General features: G+C 46.6%; 1 protein-coding gene across 2 annotated transcripts in view; it reads left to right on the top strand.

Moving 5' to 3' along the window:
- Positions 1 to 15,862, top strand: part of LOC119187273 (motile sperm domain-containing protein 2) — a 71,082-nt gene that overhangs the window by 18,324 nt on the left and 36,896 nt on the right. For both annotated transcript variants that reach the window (XM_037435458.2, XM_075894278.1), the window contains exons 2-5: positions 1,010 to 1,156; positions 3,884 to 3,970; positions 4,907 to 5,061; positions 14,705 to 14,765. In XM_037435458.2, coding sequence (XP_037291355.2) covers positions 1,010 to 1,156; positions 3,884 to 3,970; positions 4,907 to 5,061; positions 14,705 to 14,765 — 450 coding nt within the window. The remainder of the gene's footprint in view (positions 1 to 1,009; positions 1,157 to 3,883; positions 3,971 to 4,906; positions 5,062 to 14,704; positions 14,766 to 15,862) is intronic.

Consider the following 15,862-nt stretch of genomic DNA (forward strand, 5'->3'; position numbering starts at 1 on the left):
CGCGCATTAAGGAGCTTCGCCCCTAAAAGAGAATGTCGGCTTGCGCGGAAAGCGCAGCACAGTCACACCGAAAGCTGGAAGAGCGCAATATTCGAGAATCGTTGCAAGCTCTCTTGGGGCTACTAATACAAGTACGCCTGCAAGGTACCCACTACTTCATTACTTCATTCGGTGGCTCATGACGATGAAAAATTATTACCGAGTCCTTTGTGATAGGTTGGAAACTTTCAACGACGCACTCGTAATGCGATTCAGATTGTGTGACGCCTGCTTACACAATTGACAATCTGTGACGCCTGCTTGTTATCTTCTACCACGTTATTTGCGCATATTAACGCGGTTTCTTCCAGACTTGACGCGTGTGTATGATGTTTGTGCACTGGAGTGTCGAGCACAGGCATGGCTCAGCGTAGGGTACTCAGTTGACAGGGAGAAGACTTAGGTTTGGACGCCGTTTTATCCTGGTTATGTCTTCTTATTTCGTTTTTTTTATATCGTGCGATAGCGCTTACTGACACCGGCGGCGATGGCAGACAACTATATGGCCCTTGTTGTGATCTCATAACAACTTTCGCTGTAAAATACTCGGCGCAGGTATCATGAGTCGTCGGTTTGCTGGAAAACTTTAAGTGGGGTGACTGCTTACATTTCATAACTAAGTTTTTCTTGAAGGTCGCGGGAACGCATACCGTCCGCAGTGGACGCACTTTCGATGGAGGCTCAAATGTTTCAGAACAATGGGCTTAGATTCAGGTGCACTTTAAAGAACTCCAGGTGGTCGAAATTTTCTGAGCCCTCCACAATAGCGTCTCTCATAATCATGTTGTGTTTTTAGAATTAAACAGCGACATTCATTATTGTAACCAAGGCTTGTGCCATTGAAAATATAGTGTATACGACTTTCGACTGCAAAACGCTCGTTCACTCGCGCAGTATATGCCGTGCGAATTCTCACGTGCAATCTCTCCTTTTCTCTTCTTTTTCGCATGCACGAAATGTACGGACGCAGATCAGTTTCATCCAGCGGACGTGCAAAAGATTGCCGACTGCGATGAACTGTGCCGAAGGTTTATCCGTCACAAGAAGCTGGATTTGGAAGCAGCTTTCGAAATGGCGAAAAAAGCACTCATCTGGCGCAAGAAGTTTGAAGTCAACGGTAAGTTCATGAGTATGCTCAAGATATCAGTTCCCTCATCACACTGAAGCATTGTTGAGTTGAAGGCATGACATAACGGTTTGTATGTTCTTGCAATTTACGTGAAAGAAAAAGACGTTTTAGGCAATAGTCCGCGCCATTAAGTAACTGTTTCCTCTAAAGAAAAGTCACAGTTTTGCTGCAAGGGTGAATCAGTAAATGCGATTGCAAGAAACTAGAATGCCACCCGAATAACGACAACCAGCTCTTAGCTTGCTTTCACCACCTTCAGCCCGAGTCGTATTGGCATTATTTAGACTCCAACAATTACATCAGAGCCTGCATTTTCTTTAGTGGCGAGATGCGTAGAGACATGACGCATTCATCGCGAAAAATTGCACTTGCCACTCGTTATACTAAAAGCTCCGATACCTTTTTTTCACTCCGTCAGCACATGTGCATATTTGTTCCATTAGGTATGGTGACACTTCTGCAAAGTCAGCCGCACATCGTAAGAAATGGAATATATAGTCGATGTATTTTGTAACCCTCATCTCTTATCATGTTTTAGCCTAACCAAACTACTGGTGACCGCAAACTCGACGCACTACTTCATCGTCCACGCTTAGACGTCTGCCCACGCGTCATCTTTCACGCGGAATGACGAATAAGACCACATCGTAGTTTCTGTAATAGCTAAATATGATGCGTCAGCGCTACGTATTATCCTATAATGTACTCATTACGAACAAAAGCGTGTTCGCCTGCATGAAAACTAGAGCATTCTTGACTGAGAGTCTGGAAACGAGCAGAATGCTTCGGTAACAGTTCTACCCGTACAGGCAGAGGCGTGCCGCGAACGCCCTTAGTTACTTTTTATAGTGGATGCTAACTTTATGCACTACTTATATGACAGAGCATAGAGTTAGCTCATTACGGGCTTTGTAAAAAGTTCGCTCTTCTCTTTGACATCGCTTCGTGCACTTTTAGCCGTTGTATATATGTATGAAAGAAAAAAGGAAACTTGCCTGGTCTAGTTCATTCCTACAGAGACATAGCAGTAATGAAATTACCGAACTTAGATTGCTTCTTGCTGTAATGAGTGATATAATGAGTTTATGTTGTGGGCTAATAAATTAGAACTGTAATGAATAACTTCTACAGAGTAGTTTCATCAAAATTGCTCCTTACTTTCCCGACTTCTTTGGACTAAAATATAGCATGCCAAGTTTTCCTACAGCACAAGAAATTATCAGAAAGGAAGGAAAAGTTAGTACGAGTGGCTAACCTCAAACGTGAAAAGTGCAACGAGTATCTCTAGGATTTGGATGCATATGTGCTGCAAATAATGTTCATATGAGTTAGAGACAATCATGAACTTTTGCTAAAGTAATTTCAAAATGTTTTTGTTATTTTTAAAAGTTGTATTATTTTAATGTCATTGCTTTAGACGAGGTGTAAAGTTTTATGTACTTTAATTACATATAAAACATTTACAAATGTGATTAGTGATGTATCCTAATTACTACCAGTAAGTAATTTCAACATTCCCGCTCCAGTACGATGGATGATCATCTTACTCGTATTGACCTGCGCTTTCAGTAGTCTCATTAATGCAGTGTTGTGTGCTTTCATTATTTTTCACGCAATGCGTAATGAAAAAAGAAATTTCTTGCTTAGCTTATTTATTTTGCTTGAGTAAGCCATCTAGTATATTAGCGTAGCTGCAGCTCTTTTGCAGCCTATACGTTCCCACGCATCTACACCCCAAATAAAATAAAAGTTCAGTTCGATAAGGAAGAAGCTTTCTTTCTTGAACACGAAAGTGTTTTATGCCGGGATAAACCACGGCTGCGTGACGTACTTCCGTCACGGATATGACGTTGTAAAATATTTACTAACAGATTGCAAAGAAAAAGACGAGAAGGAAAAATTGCGCAGTCGGGCGTCGAACTAGCAACCTTGCACTTTTTTTTGCGCACGACGCTAACCACTAAGCCCGAGAGCGACCCTTCTCCAGCATGTTAACGGCGAGCTTTTTACGTACACCATGTACCGCTCGCGGTCCTCAGAGCTCGGAAACTTCAGCGCGCTTTAGTAATCAGTAGCGAGATGGCACGACGGGTGCGCGTTGGCCGCGCGCGCTCTATTAAGGCCGTAGTGCCGCGTCAACCCACGCGGCGCTGTGCGCGCGTGCCTCCACATGGCGGGGTGAAAGTGCGTGTAGATGTTCTCCAGCGTGGTGGCTTACTCGCACGCATGCTTATCTCGGGATTGGGGTTGCTTTGTAGCTCCTGTGCTTCCACCGCAAGTTCGCTTTGAAGTTACAGCACTTAAAGAGAGCACTAACGTCAATCCGCTCGCTGCCACGGCCACGTTTACGAAGGGAGCGCGCTGCTCACACACGAAGTAAGAATTGTGACGGTTGTTTGTCCACGTTCGTCCTGTGTATGCTCATTTCGCGCGTGCTTTCCGCTTGAGGTGCGCGCTGCAAGTTTAGAGCTGCTTGTGGTTCTTCGTGTGACATTGTGATTTGTTACTGCAGCATTCATTCCTTCGCCCTTGTGTCGAAACAGTGCACAATGAATGCTCAACTACTTATACGAGGACACGTTTCACTTTCGTGTTATACCGATTTCTAAGAGGTATCAACCACGTTTTTTTTCCTATTCACCCCCGTTCAGCGTCAGCTGAACGCATCGTGCGTCTTCGCAGATTCTAATTCCGTCATGTTTCCTCCTTAATTAGACATCACAGAGGCGACTCTGCCTCCGGTCTACTTTGACTTTGGCGCCATGTTTCCCCTTGGCAAAGACAAGTTTGGGAGTCAATTAAGTAAGTATTACCTGTTTGTGTATATTTCCATCCAGTCACGATGAAACCTTACTGTTTAGTTTGGCTTTAAACAAAAAAAATTTCTTGATGAACACAGACCAAAGAGGATGCGCCTGGAACCAGTATTCTTACCAGAGAATTTGAGGAGCGTGATTGGGCTGGGCCTATTTTTGCATCTATTAATGAAAAATATGGCAACGCTTATAACAATATTCAAGTGACATTTTACAGAACAGAGCGATCTTTGTGGGTACTCTAGCATCGTATGCTATTGCGCTTTGAATTTTCTGCTGGCGCTCTTCCCGGTGTACCAGGAATTTTGTTAGACCTGGTAAATCTCGTTTGAATAATACGACACAGTTAGTGGCCAATATTTTGTCGTACACCAAAGGTTGTGTATTGATGTAGTGCTTCTTTAAATTTTCAAAATTTCTTTCATATACCCTTTTCACAATCCGCAAGTGCGCTTCCTCGCGCCGCTTATTCGCCCTTCTAATGACGGTACCTGTTATGGTTCCAGTAGAGACGAATTTCCTAGTTGAGGTGTGCGGGGCTTGTATGTTATAAGTGTTTATATCAAGCGACCCGGGTCGACACTTTTCGTTTCACAGCACCAGTAAACTACGCTTGAACATGCTGTTTGCAGAAATTAATAATAGGTGCCATTAGTTGAGCTAACAGCCATGCAGGAAAGCTAACTTTATGATTATGAAGAGGGTCTATTGCCCGCGTCGTATGTGACATTCTTTCCCATCGTGACATACGACGCCCAACGACGTTCTTTTCTGCCGTGTCGATGCGTTAACCCATTGATTTTGTTGCGTTATTGTTCCGAAAAGCCGCGGTAGCCCTCTATTGACTTGTGACTTTCACCACTCCCAATACATGCCGAACGTTGCACTGAAAGCATCTTCGCCTAAAAGGTCGATGCCGCAGTCTACCACAGGGTGAAGCTGCATCGCAAGGACGAGCGTAACGCGCTGCAGCACCGGCGCTTCCTCGTGTTCTGGGTCGAGAAGCTGCTGTACGAGATGAACTACGTGCGTCTCAGCTTCGTCTTGGATCTCGCAGAATCCGGATATGGAAACATGGTGAGCTCGTCCTTCTTCTTCTACAACAACAACAACAACAACAACAACAACAACAACAACAACAACAACAACAACAACAACAACAACAACAACAACAACAACAACAACAACAACAACAACAACAACAACAACAACAACAACAACAAAGTGGCATACTGACAACGATCTGGACGTTGTGGTTGGTGTGGGGCAGCGCAGTGGCACGAACTTTATTCCGGCACGGAAATGACAAGTCTTAGGGCTTAGTTAGGCGAGATAACGAGGATAGGGTACAAGAAAGAGAGAAAGAACGAAAGAGAAACACAGAGAAATAAACCGAGAAAGAGAGAGGAAAGCCACAAGAAATAGAGAAAACGGTTCAACTTGGCCAAGTTTCTAAAGCTGAACTGCCCCTTGCTCATGTGGCTATACGTAGCATTAACTGGTTAGTTTTACGCTGGGCTTGCCTGGTATGCTAACGGAGGCTGCCATGGTTGGCAGCACCAGTGCGAACCTGCCAGCATTTTTATCAATGATTTCCGGCTTGGCCCAGCCTTAGTGGGCACTGTGGTAGCCTAACATGTCGTAGTAAATATTGGTTAATACGAAACTTGTTGTCTTAAGTAGGCTCTTATATCTACTATCGTTCGGCCGACAAGATGTTGCAGGACACTTTATTGGTAAATAAATTGAATAAAGTACGTCAGAGTTCTATACCAGGGAGCCTATAATTTTATAAGAAAATAATATACAAGAGAGCTTATTGTGGCCTCTTGGCTAATAGCTTAAATGATTCCATGTTGAGAAAATCTCATATTTGAAAAGACCCTGCCACACTTTTTCAAGTTTTCATGTAACATCCATTAGCATGTGACCTTTCACCAATCACATTCCCTAAATTTTTTTAGAAGTCGTCAAGTATAAGTGCGCAGTTACAAGACTTTGTCGCACGCTTCGAGGCTAACCCCCCCCCCCCCATTTCAATCAATCAAAATCAATTTAAACTTTTCTTTTTGCGATAATCTATGCACTATCTTACAGTGAAAAGTAGGACTTCAGAGTGAAAAGCTGTTTTCACAAGCTTGAGGACATACGAGAAAGGAGGTAGGAGTATGACGACGGGGCAAGGAGGTGCGTCTTTTCGCCAGTGCACGTTATGACCTTGAGCACTTTCTGGCTTTTCTTCGAACGCGTGGCTACTCTGTAGCGCAGCTTTCAGTGCGGCCGTGAGCACTGTTATGCCAGCGAGTCCTCGTCAAACGTCCGTGCCTCTGAAAAAGGCAATCTGGGTCAAGGCCAGCCCGCAGTCCGCCTGACGCGAACAACTCCACGGCGTGAACACGCGCGGCGCCTCTCTGGCCCACGTGCATTGAGTCAGCAGCGCACGTGACAGCGTGCCGGCGTCCTCGTGTCTGTTGGTATGACGCATGGCGCGGCGACCCCAATGGAGGAGTCTGCCCTGACGACCAGCGGCGCTTCTGATTGGACATTTTGGTTGGACCCGGTGCAAATAAAAGAAGCCCTGCGGCGCGTCGTGATCGGCGGTCCTATGAGAGAGGAGTCCCCATGTCGGAGAGCCGACATGTGTGTGAGTCGGCGGTCTTAGGCGAAAAGCTGACCTATGTGTTAGAGAGGAGAGCTCGGCTCTTCGAGTCTCTGTCGGCCCCAGTGCCGAAATTGTAACGCCTATGTATATATGCTGTACATAAACCTTGTTTAACTCACCGTCGTCTCGTCCGCTCGTCTCATCAGCTCTGCGCAGAAGCAGTCGCGAGCTGAGAAACATACGCTACCAAACGGCTGGTGACCTTCCCGGCGGAGTTGAAAGCAGTGGCGCCTTCGGGACCGTGTTGGCGTCGCCGTCTTTCGCAACAGCGGTGGCATCGGCGGGATCGGTCCGTCTTTCGCAACAGTGGTTGGCAGCTGCGGGATGGGCCGGCGTCAGCGACATCGATGCGGTGAGTGCCTGATGTTTTCCCCTCAGTTCACCAGACTACTCTAGGTCAGGTTGTAGTAGTTTAGAGAAGGGCTGTGTGAAGCATTAGAGTGAGCTTTGATCGTTTCAAGCAAAGTCGAAGTGCTTTGAAACCAAAGTTAATGCGGAGGGGGTAAACACGGGAGAGTGAAAAATTGCTTGCGCGTCTTGCTAGTAGGCTTATAGTGGGTACGGCAAGTAAATTGTTAACAGGGGCAAGCAGCAAGAGGCTAGTGTGAACGATGGAGAACCTTAAGGTGAAGGAACTCATCGAAATTTGTGAGGAATTCGGCATTACTTTGGGCCGTGCGAAACGAAAGCAAGCGATCCTTGAGATCATGAAGGATGAGGGAGTGTCGGCTGAGGAAGTCGATGAGGCCAGGGTGGATATTAAAGCACGCCGTGAGGAGGCTGAAAGGCGAGAAGTAGAAGCTCGCGAAGAAGCTGAAAGGCGCGAAGCTCGCGAAGAAGCTGAAAGGCGCGAAGCTCGCGAAGAAGCTGAAAGGCGCGAACGTCGCGAGGAGGCCGAGAGACAGGAGCGTCTCGAGTTGAAACGACTAGAATTGGCAATCCTACAGTGTTCGCAGGCGCCTAGCGTAGCTTCTCCAACAGTTCAGGTCAGCGGTTTTAGAATTCGGGACCAACTGCCACCGTTCGTAGTAGGCGAGGACATGGCGAAGTATCTCGTCAAGTTTGAACACGTCTGTGAGCGAAACGCTTTGGAGCGGTCTCTTTGGGCGCAGAACCTGTTAGCTCTTCTTCCCGGCGAAGTGTCCGACGCGATAACTTGCTTGTCGAGGGAAGCGTTTGAGAGCTACGACGAGGTTAAGGAAGTGCTCTTGAGACGTTATAAGTTGTCACCCGAGGCTTTCAGGCAAAGGTTCCGGTATGCTGAAAAGGGGAATGAGTCACACGTTGACTTCGCGTTTCGTCTTAAGGCCGATTTAATTGAATGGCTCAAGGGCGAAGGTGTTTATGACGACCGCGATAGAGTGGTGGAATGCGTTGCATTGGAGCAATTCTACCGCTGCATCGAGGATAATGTCAGGCTTTGGCTGCAGGACAGACTTAGTGAAGTACAGCTAAACAAGGCAGCAGAGTTAGCTGAGGAGTATTATACTCGCCGAAAGTTGCATAGCAGGGCAGTGCGCGTTGAAAAGGATGAAAGAAAAGAGGGCTTTTCAAAGAAACCTGATCAACGGAAACCCGCTCCGCACCGTAATTTCAAAAAGGACCCGTCTCTTACGAAGGACACTGTAGAAGAAGGGAAAACAGAAGCGGAAAAATCGAATGAGGTTTCTAAACAACGCACTGATACCACACGGGCGTTTGAATCACGGAAGCCGCTAATCTGCTACAACTGCAAAAAGGAAGGGCACATCGCGAGAAACTGTCAGGAAAAGTTTGCTTTCGCAACGATCCGAGAATCAGAAAAAAACATTCGGTTGTTGGAGCCGTATCTCCAAGAAATTAGGGTGAATGAGAAAACGTGCCGAGCACTTAGAGACTCAGCGGCAACCATGGACGTTGTCCATCCTTCATTGGTGTCTCCAGATGACTTCACAGGAGAATGCGCGTGGATCAGGCAAGTCGCCGAGGAGCAGAGTGTTCGCTTACCAATCGCCACCGTTGTCATTAAAGGCCCGTTCGGTGAGCTTCGCACCGAAGCGGCTGTGTCTGCCGCGCTAAATGATCGTTTTCCTTATCTTTTCTCCAACAACTCAGAGCAGCTTCTCAAAGAGCAGGGCAAATCGTTCTTCCCTAACTTAGCGTGCATGGCTCTCACGCGATCGCAAGCGCGGAAGCTATCGCGGCAGCTTGATCTGGTTCAATGCGGTGAACTCTCAAGTGACCTTGTCGGCGGGTCGACGGAACCCCAGAAAGGAAAGTTTCCGCATGAGTCAGGTGAGCAGTCACGCGAGCGGCCCGTCGCCGAACCGACCGGCGCGGTTTCCGTAGAAAGGGGAGACGACATGGCGCCATTGAGTCAGAGCGAGGGGGTTGCAACGCTCTCGCCTGTAGCGGAAAGTTTGAGCGAGCTGCCGAGAGTTGATCGAGAGACACTCATTCGAGAGCAGCGTGAGGATCTCTCGATTGAAGCGCTAGTGGAAAGCCAGGTTGAAACGCTAGTGGAAAGCCAGATTGAAGCGCTAGTGGAAAGCCAGGTTGAAACGCTAGTGGAAAGCCAGAAAAACGCGGCAAAAGTGCGGTCGAAGGAGCACTACGAGGAATCGGTGAAGAAGCGTGCTTTTGAAGTTGATAATCAGGTAATGCTGCTGCAGCCGTCCAAGAGGAACAAGCTTGAGGTTGATTGGGAAGGGCCCGCCACAGTATTATCGAAGCCTTGCGATTCAAATTATGAAGTGAAATTAGGAAGGCGGCCGGACAAAATTTACAACTTGATGAAACCATACGTTCAACATCAAGCGGTCGTAAATCTGTTGCTGGATGCTTCAGAGGAAGAGGAAGCAGAGATTTTGAGTTCTAGTGAGGTAATTGAAGGGGGATCGAAAGTAATCCGGGAGCAGATAAACCTAGAGCCTAGCTTCAGTGAAGAAGGACCTGAGAAAGAGGACCTGAGAAAGATTGGTTAGATTGGTTCCGAGTTTGAAGACGTGTTTTCGGACCGCCCCGGAAACACGAGGGTGATCGAACACGATATCGAGCTAAGCGGTGAGGAGTCAATCCGTAGCAAGCCGTATCGTTGTTCCCCTGTGCAACGTCGAAAGTGTGAGCCGCTCTTGGTGCCGCATAGGTATCGTCGCCTGAAAGTGGCCGGTTACTGAAGTGGAGCATGTTGCTCCACAGCGCAACTTTGACGTTCGCTATCAAAAAAAAATAAAATAAATGAAAGCTAAACGCTAATGCAGACGCATTAAGCCGTGCGTTTAGTTAGTACCTTCTCAACCTTTCGGTTTCTCGCTGGCGATTCGGGGCAAAATTTTGACCTCATCACGACCTTAGCTGAGCGCTCTCGTCCAGAGTGAGCTCAAGGAGCCAACTTTATGTTGTATTCTAATTCGTTACGTTGTTGTACGTGGAAAAAAAAATTCTTGAGTTGTCATTTTAAGAGTCTTGTGTCCCACATGTGCCTCTTGATGTAGAGGGAACGAAATTCCGATAGACACGTAGCTGGGTATATGTTGTACTATACTTTGTCTGGTGTTCTGTCGGGTGACCGAGGGCACTTGCGTGTGTCGTGTGTTGTCTGTTGTCGAACCGTTCTTAGCAAGTTGCAGAACCATCGACAAGTGCTGAACCCGAAGATGGTCAGAAGTGACGAGTGAAGCTGGTCGACAAGTTGTGGCGACAAGCCAGTGGAGCTGGGATCCGTCGTCAAAAATGGGATGTGTTCCCGGAACAGTCTGGAGCTGTATTTTCCCCATGGCCCTGGAGGCGAACCTGGAGGGACCTGGCGAACGAGCGCACCTGACATCCGAGCCCCGTGGAAGCAGCTCGTCTTTCCGGTGCATTGTCTGGCGGCGGGGGTGCTGTTATGCCAGCGAGTCCTCGTCAAACGTCCGTGCCTCTGAAAAAGGCAATCTGGGTCAAGGCCAGCCCGCAGTCCGCCTGACGCGAACAACTCCACGGCGTGAACACGCGCGGCGCCTCTCTGGCCCACGTGCATTGAGTCAGCAGCGCACGTGACAGCGTGCCGGCGTCCTCGTGTCTGTTGGTATGACGCATGGCGCGGCGACCCCAATGGAGGAGTCTGCCCTGACGACCAGCGGCGCGTTTGATTGGACATTTTGGTTGGACCCGGTGCAAATAAAAGAAGCCCTGCGGCGCGTCGCGATCGGCGGTCCTATGAGAGAGGAGTCCCCATGTCGGAGAGCCGACATGTGTGTGAGTCGGCGGTCTTAGGCGAAAAGCTGACCTATGTGTTAGAGAGGAGAGCTCGGCTCTTCGAGTCTCTGTCGGCCCCAGTGCCGAAATTGTAACGCCTATGTATATATGCTGTACATAAACCTTGTTTAACTCACCGTCGTCTCGTCCGCTCGTCTCATCAGCTCTGCGCAGAAGCAGTCGCGAGCTGAGAAACATACGCTACCAAACGGCTGGTGACCTTCCCGGCGGAGTTGAAAGCAGTGGCGCCTTCGGGACCGTGTTGGCGTCGCCGTCTTTCGCAACAGCGGTGGCATCGGCGGGATCGGTCCGTCTTTCGCAACAGCACTGACACGTGGCGACATCCCACGGCGGCCACATTAACTACGCAGCTCACGATGTTCAAATGAGCCTACCACGTTGGACGTGCGCATATGGCGCAGAAATTCGGGCATATGGCATCATAAGTAGTTTTACACGCACGGACGTACACACATATACACACTTTCACAGATACACACATGCACATACACAGGTACCCTCACAGAAGCATAAATACAGACTAGACATTCGCACGCACGCACATATGTACACATATACACGCATGCATGCACGCACGTGCATACGCACATATACATACATGTACACAGATACGCACACTTACACGTGAGTGTCCAGAAGCATAAAAAAGGCGAAGGACATTGCCGCGTCGCAAAACGCAAATCTGAAATAACGCCAGCCATTTCTTCGACCCCAGTTGTTCTGTTTATTATGTAGGCCTTTTTTTTTCAGACCATAACATGACACTCAACTCATTCACATTTCTGCGTTGTTGAAAAATATAGCATGGCGTCACGCGAAGCACCAAAAACAGATGTGAAGAAAAAAGAAACACTGTTGAAGGGGGAACTCAGGCTACCTGTTAATGTGGTGTTGCAGAAGACGAACTGCCATTCCTTAAGCGTGTAGACTGCACCCTTAATATATATTCTAATGTGGGAAACAGAGGAAACATGAAAACAGTTATGTTTTCCTTTTTCCTTCACGTGAAAAGCTGTGTCTTTCGGGGCAAAACAAAAGAGTGAAATGTTTCCTTTGCCCGAAGACGAGACGCGTAAAAATAATCACGCTGTTTCTTTCTTTCTTTTTTTTCTACTTTTTCCGCGACAAGCGGAAAGCTGTAACGACGCTAAAGAAGCTGCGTCGAGATGGTTAGCGCCGAGACGACAATAATCGGCGGCAGACGCGTGGTTATAGATATTCCGTGCTCGCCCGTTTCTTTCCTGGGCGCGCCGTTGAGACTGGCGCAAGCTCGGGCGCTTACTCGCGGCAATGGGGACACAGGAAGTGGCTCCAGGAAGTAGTAGGCCCTCTCCGACAGAGTTTCTATTTCTCGTGTGGGCACGAATGGTGGCTAGATAAGGTACGCGGGTCTCTTCGTGGCACTCTATTTACGGGCAGGCGTTATCTTTTATCTGGGTGCGCGGCCCTGCGCCTCGTAGCCAACAGATTTTCAGCGGCCCAGTTTCTCTTTTGGGGGCTTAATCGCCTCAGTAGGCACCGGTGCGAGGACGAAAACGAAAGACCCCAGGTTCGGACGGGCTGTTCAGGAAGTTTACACGTAATCCGGTTTATAAGAACAACACCGACCCACTCGGCGCTGAATCTCGATGCTGTTTTTAAAAAACTGTGTCGCCGGAGTGGTTCCTTGTGGTCAAGAGGGAATGGTCAAGTATGCTGTGTGATGCCAGTGCACGTTAAAGAACACCAGGTGGTCGAAATTTCCAAAGCTCTTCCATTATGGCGTCTCTTAAAAACATATGATGGTTTTGAGACGTGAAAACCCAGATATTATTACTACAAATGACCACGGCGTAAAACAAACAAAGAAACAAACAAACAAACAAACAAACCAACAAACCAACCAACAAACAAACAAACAAACCAACGAACAAACCAACGAACAAACAAACAAACAAACAAACCAACAAACGAACAAACAAACCAACCAACAAACAAACAAACCAACAAACAAACCAACCAACAAACAAACAAACCAACAAACAAACAAACCAACAAACAAACCAACAAACAAACCAACAAACAAACCAACAAACAAACCAACAAGCCAACAAACAAACCAACAAACCAACAAACAAACCAACAAACAGACCAACAAACCAACCAACTAACAAACCAACAAACAAACCAACAAACAAACCAACAAACAAACCAACAAACCAACAAACCAACCAACAAACAAACAAAAGAAGACCACGTGACGACGCAACAAGCTCACTTGCGCGAGTGCCTATACGTGCCATGATTGTAGTGCTCCCTTACGTTCCGTGTGCGAACGACTGTAGCTGTTGGCCGGGTCTGCTGCTGCGTCGACAGGACAGTGACATTGGTGGTGGCTGGGCGATAACGGAAGCTTTAACTACAGTGGCAACACAAGCGATAACCACTGCGTATGCCTATCGCTGTGGTGAAGCGTCGCGTGAAAATCGCAACGTAATGGAGCACTGCAATCACGGTGCGCATAGGTGCGCAAGCGGGTAGGTCAGGTGGTATTTTTTTTATTTAGTAGGCATCTGTAGTAAACAGAAAAAAAACAGTAATAATTACCAGATATAGAGTTAGAATCGGATATTTTAAACTCGATCTGCAGCTTTCTGCATATAATTTTTTTACTATCTTCGTTGATTCCAAATTTATTTTAGTAAATATTGCCTAATTAGGCAGTTAGCAGCAATTAGCAGAAAAAGAATGAGTTTGACTAACTCCATGCACTAGTAAGCAACGTGCTTTTGGTCTGATCGTCGTAGAGCGCGTCGGCATATTTTAAAACTCTGGCCACAGAGATAGCTGGGGCAACCCGCGTATAGGCGATAATACATTATGACGTGAAATAACGTTTATGCTGGTACCGTTATGACGTTAATTAGCTTTGCATGAACGTTATATCAAAGTTCGATGTAAAATGTTACATATTGGTGATGACACCATTACTGTTATATGTGTACAGACACACTAGCGTATTTTTATCGCTTTTTAGAGGAAGTGATCGGCTATTTTGCCACGCGCTTGCGTCACGGTCATGATAGAAGACATTATTGTCCGGCCACGTATTGGGTAAATCAAGCCTAACTTATCTTCTCACGTATACTTTGAGGAGAGATCAAAAACTAAGTGGTACGTTTGCAGATTCGAGCAGGGATGGCCGCATTATAGAAAACTCACTCTACCGTACTACGTGTAATTCACTGGAGGAGGAAAGTTTAAGCGGAAGGACAGGGAGGTTAGCCGGTTCTCAGACCGGCTGGTTACCCTGTGCTGAGGAAAGGGGAGAGGGGAATAAAAGACGATAAAAAGAAAACTAATGTTGCGAAGAGAGACAGAGAGAAATTACAAAAAAAAATAGCGACAGAGGAAAGGCAACATCACAGAGCATAAGACACTAAAGTCTGTCTCCGAGGCCATTCTTCTGGGCTGAGGATGGGCTCGGCCAATGACCCAGAATCCTTTGTTCCGACAAAGGCATTGGAACTTATACATGGACACCTGAGAAGTTGCAGGGCTTACATAAGTTCTTTTGTAGCATAAATTATATTTGCGTGGCCATGACGTTATTTCATTTTTTTATTGCTACTAATCCAAGAATCGTTACGTTTTGAATAACGTGACGTTTAAGGAACAACCTGTTTGAATAGTAAGATTGGTCACACAATTTATTTCTTCTTATTGCGACCTCTAATTATTTTCTAACAGTTGTGGGGCCTGTTTCTACTCAAGATTCTGGCTTCACCTTCTCCCATGATGATGATGAAAACTTCTCCCAATGCACACATTTTTTTTTTTCAGGATATGGAACTGATTAATTTCCTGATCAGTCTCTTCAAGGAGTACTATCCATGGGCTCTTGGTGAGTGTAACACTACGACCATTACACGCGTGGCGCCGACACAATATATTACCGTAAACTCTGAAAGTCATATCGGAAAAGCAGTATACATGGAGCAAATTTACAGGAACAGAAATACGAACGTAGGGCGCTGCCCTCCCTACAATGTCATTTCACACTTTTAGTTGGGCGTTATCGCGAAACCTGGATAGGTAAGAGCAGTGCGTAGAAAAATACACGCAATATATTCATCAGCGCATGCATAATAGAAATAGCACAATGGAAACGAACACAAAAACAAAGGTGGACCAGACACAAAATATGACCTTCTGCTGTAGAAGAAAGGAAGGAAAGTCACAGTGGTCGGCCGGACGGCGGTACTTTCAGGTGAAGACATTGATGGAATACAGGGACCACGCAAACTTTAATGCCGCACCCGTTCTTACGGCAACAAAGCTCGTGGTAATCGTGGTCTGGGTAATTAAAATTAACCGTCATTGTCATCAATAACAACAAATAAATAAATAGTGGCAACTCATGCTGCTCAGTAATCACCGATTTTTATCAGTAAAAGCTTCGCTGAAGCAACCTCTTCCGGCGCTATGTATTTATCTGACATCATACACATTTCCCACGACAAATTCGTCTAGGTGACCGAGACAAAATTCTTGCCGAAACCGCTTACGAAACATGAATTGCGCGCCCTGAAAAAAGCAAGAGGACAGGATCAGGTCGTGTCAGATAACAACATGCAGGTCTTGAAGAAAGAGAAGCGATTTTTTAGGCTGTCGAAAACGATGAGCAACGTATATTGTTTTCAGTTTGATGCTTTTGTTATTCATGAGCCTGTACCAATAAGCCCAGTTTTTTAATGTTTATCCCGTAGATGACATTTCAAATAATCTAGAAAGTTTAATAAAAACATAAACGTGCTGTACCTTTCGTGCAAAAATACTACACGATGTTCTGTAATGTTAGTGCTATTTCTGGGAGTGAACTAACTTTGCGGTCGTTTGCACAATTGTTGTTGCCGGAGTGCACAAAAAAAAAGCTAATTTGTTGGCAAGATTCACAGCGGTTGCTGCTACCGCACAACAACAGTTTCAGGCAAGGCGATG

Source organism: Rhipicephalus microplus, chromosome 1 (genome assembly GCF_043290135.1).
Source record: "Rhipicephalus microplus isolate Deutch F79 chromosome 1, USDA_Rmic, whole genome shotgun sequence".
Taxonomy (NCBI): Eukaryota; Metazoa; Arthropoda; class Arachnida; order Ixodida; family Ixodidae; genus Rhipicephalus; species Rhipicephalus microplus.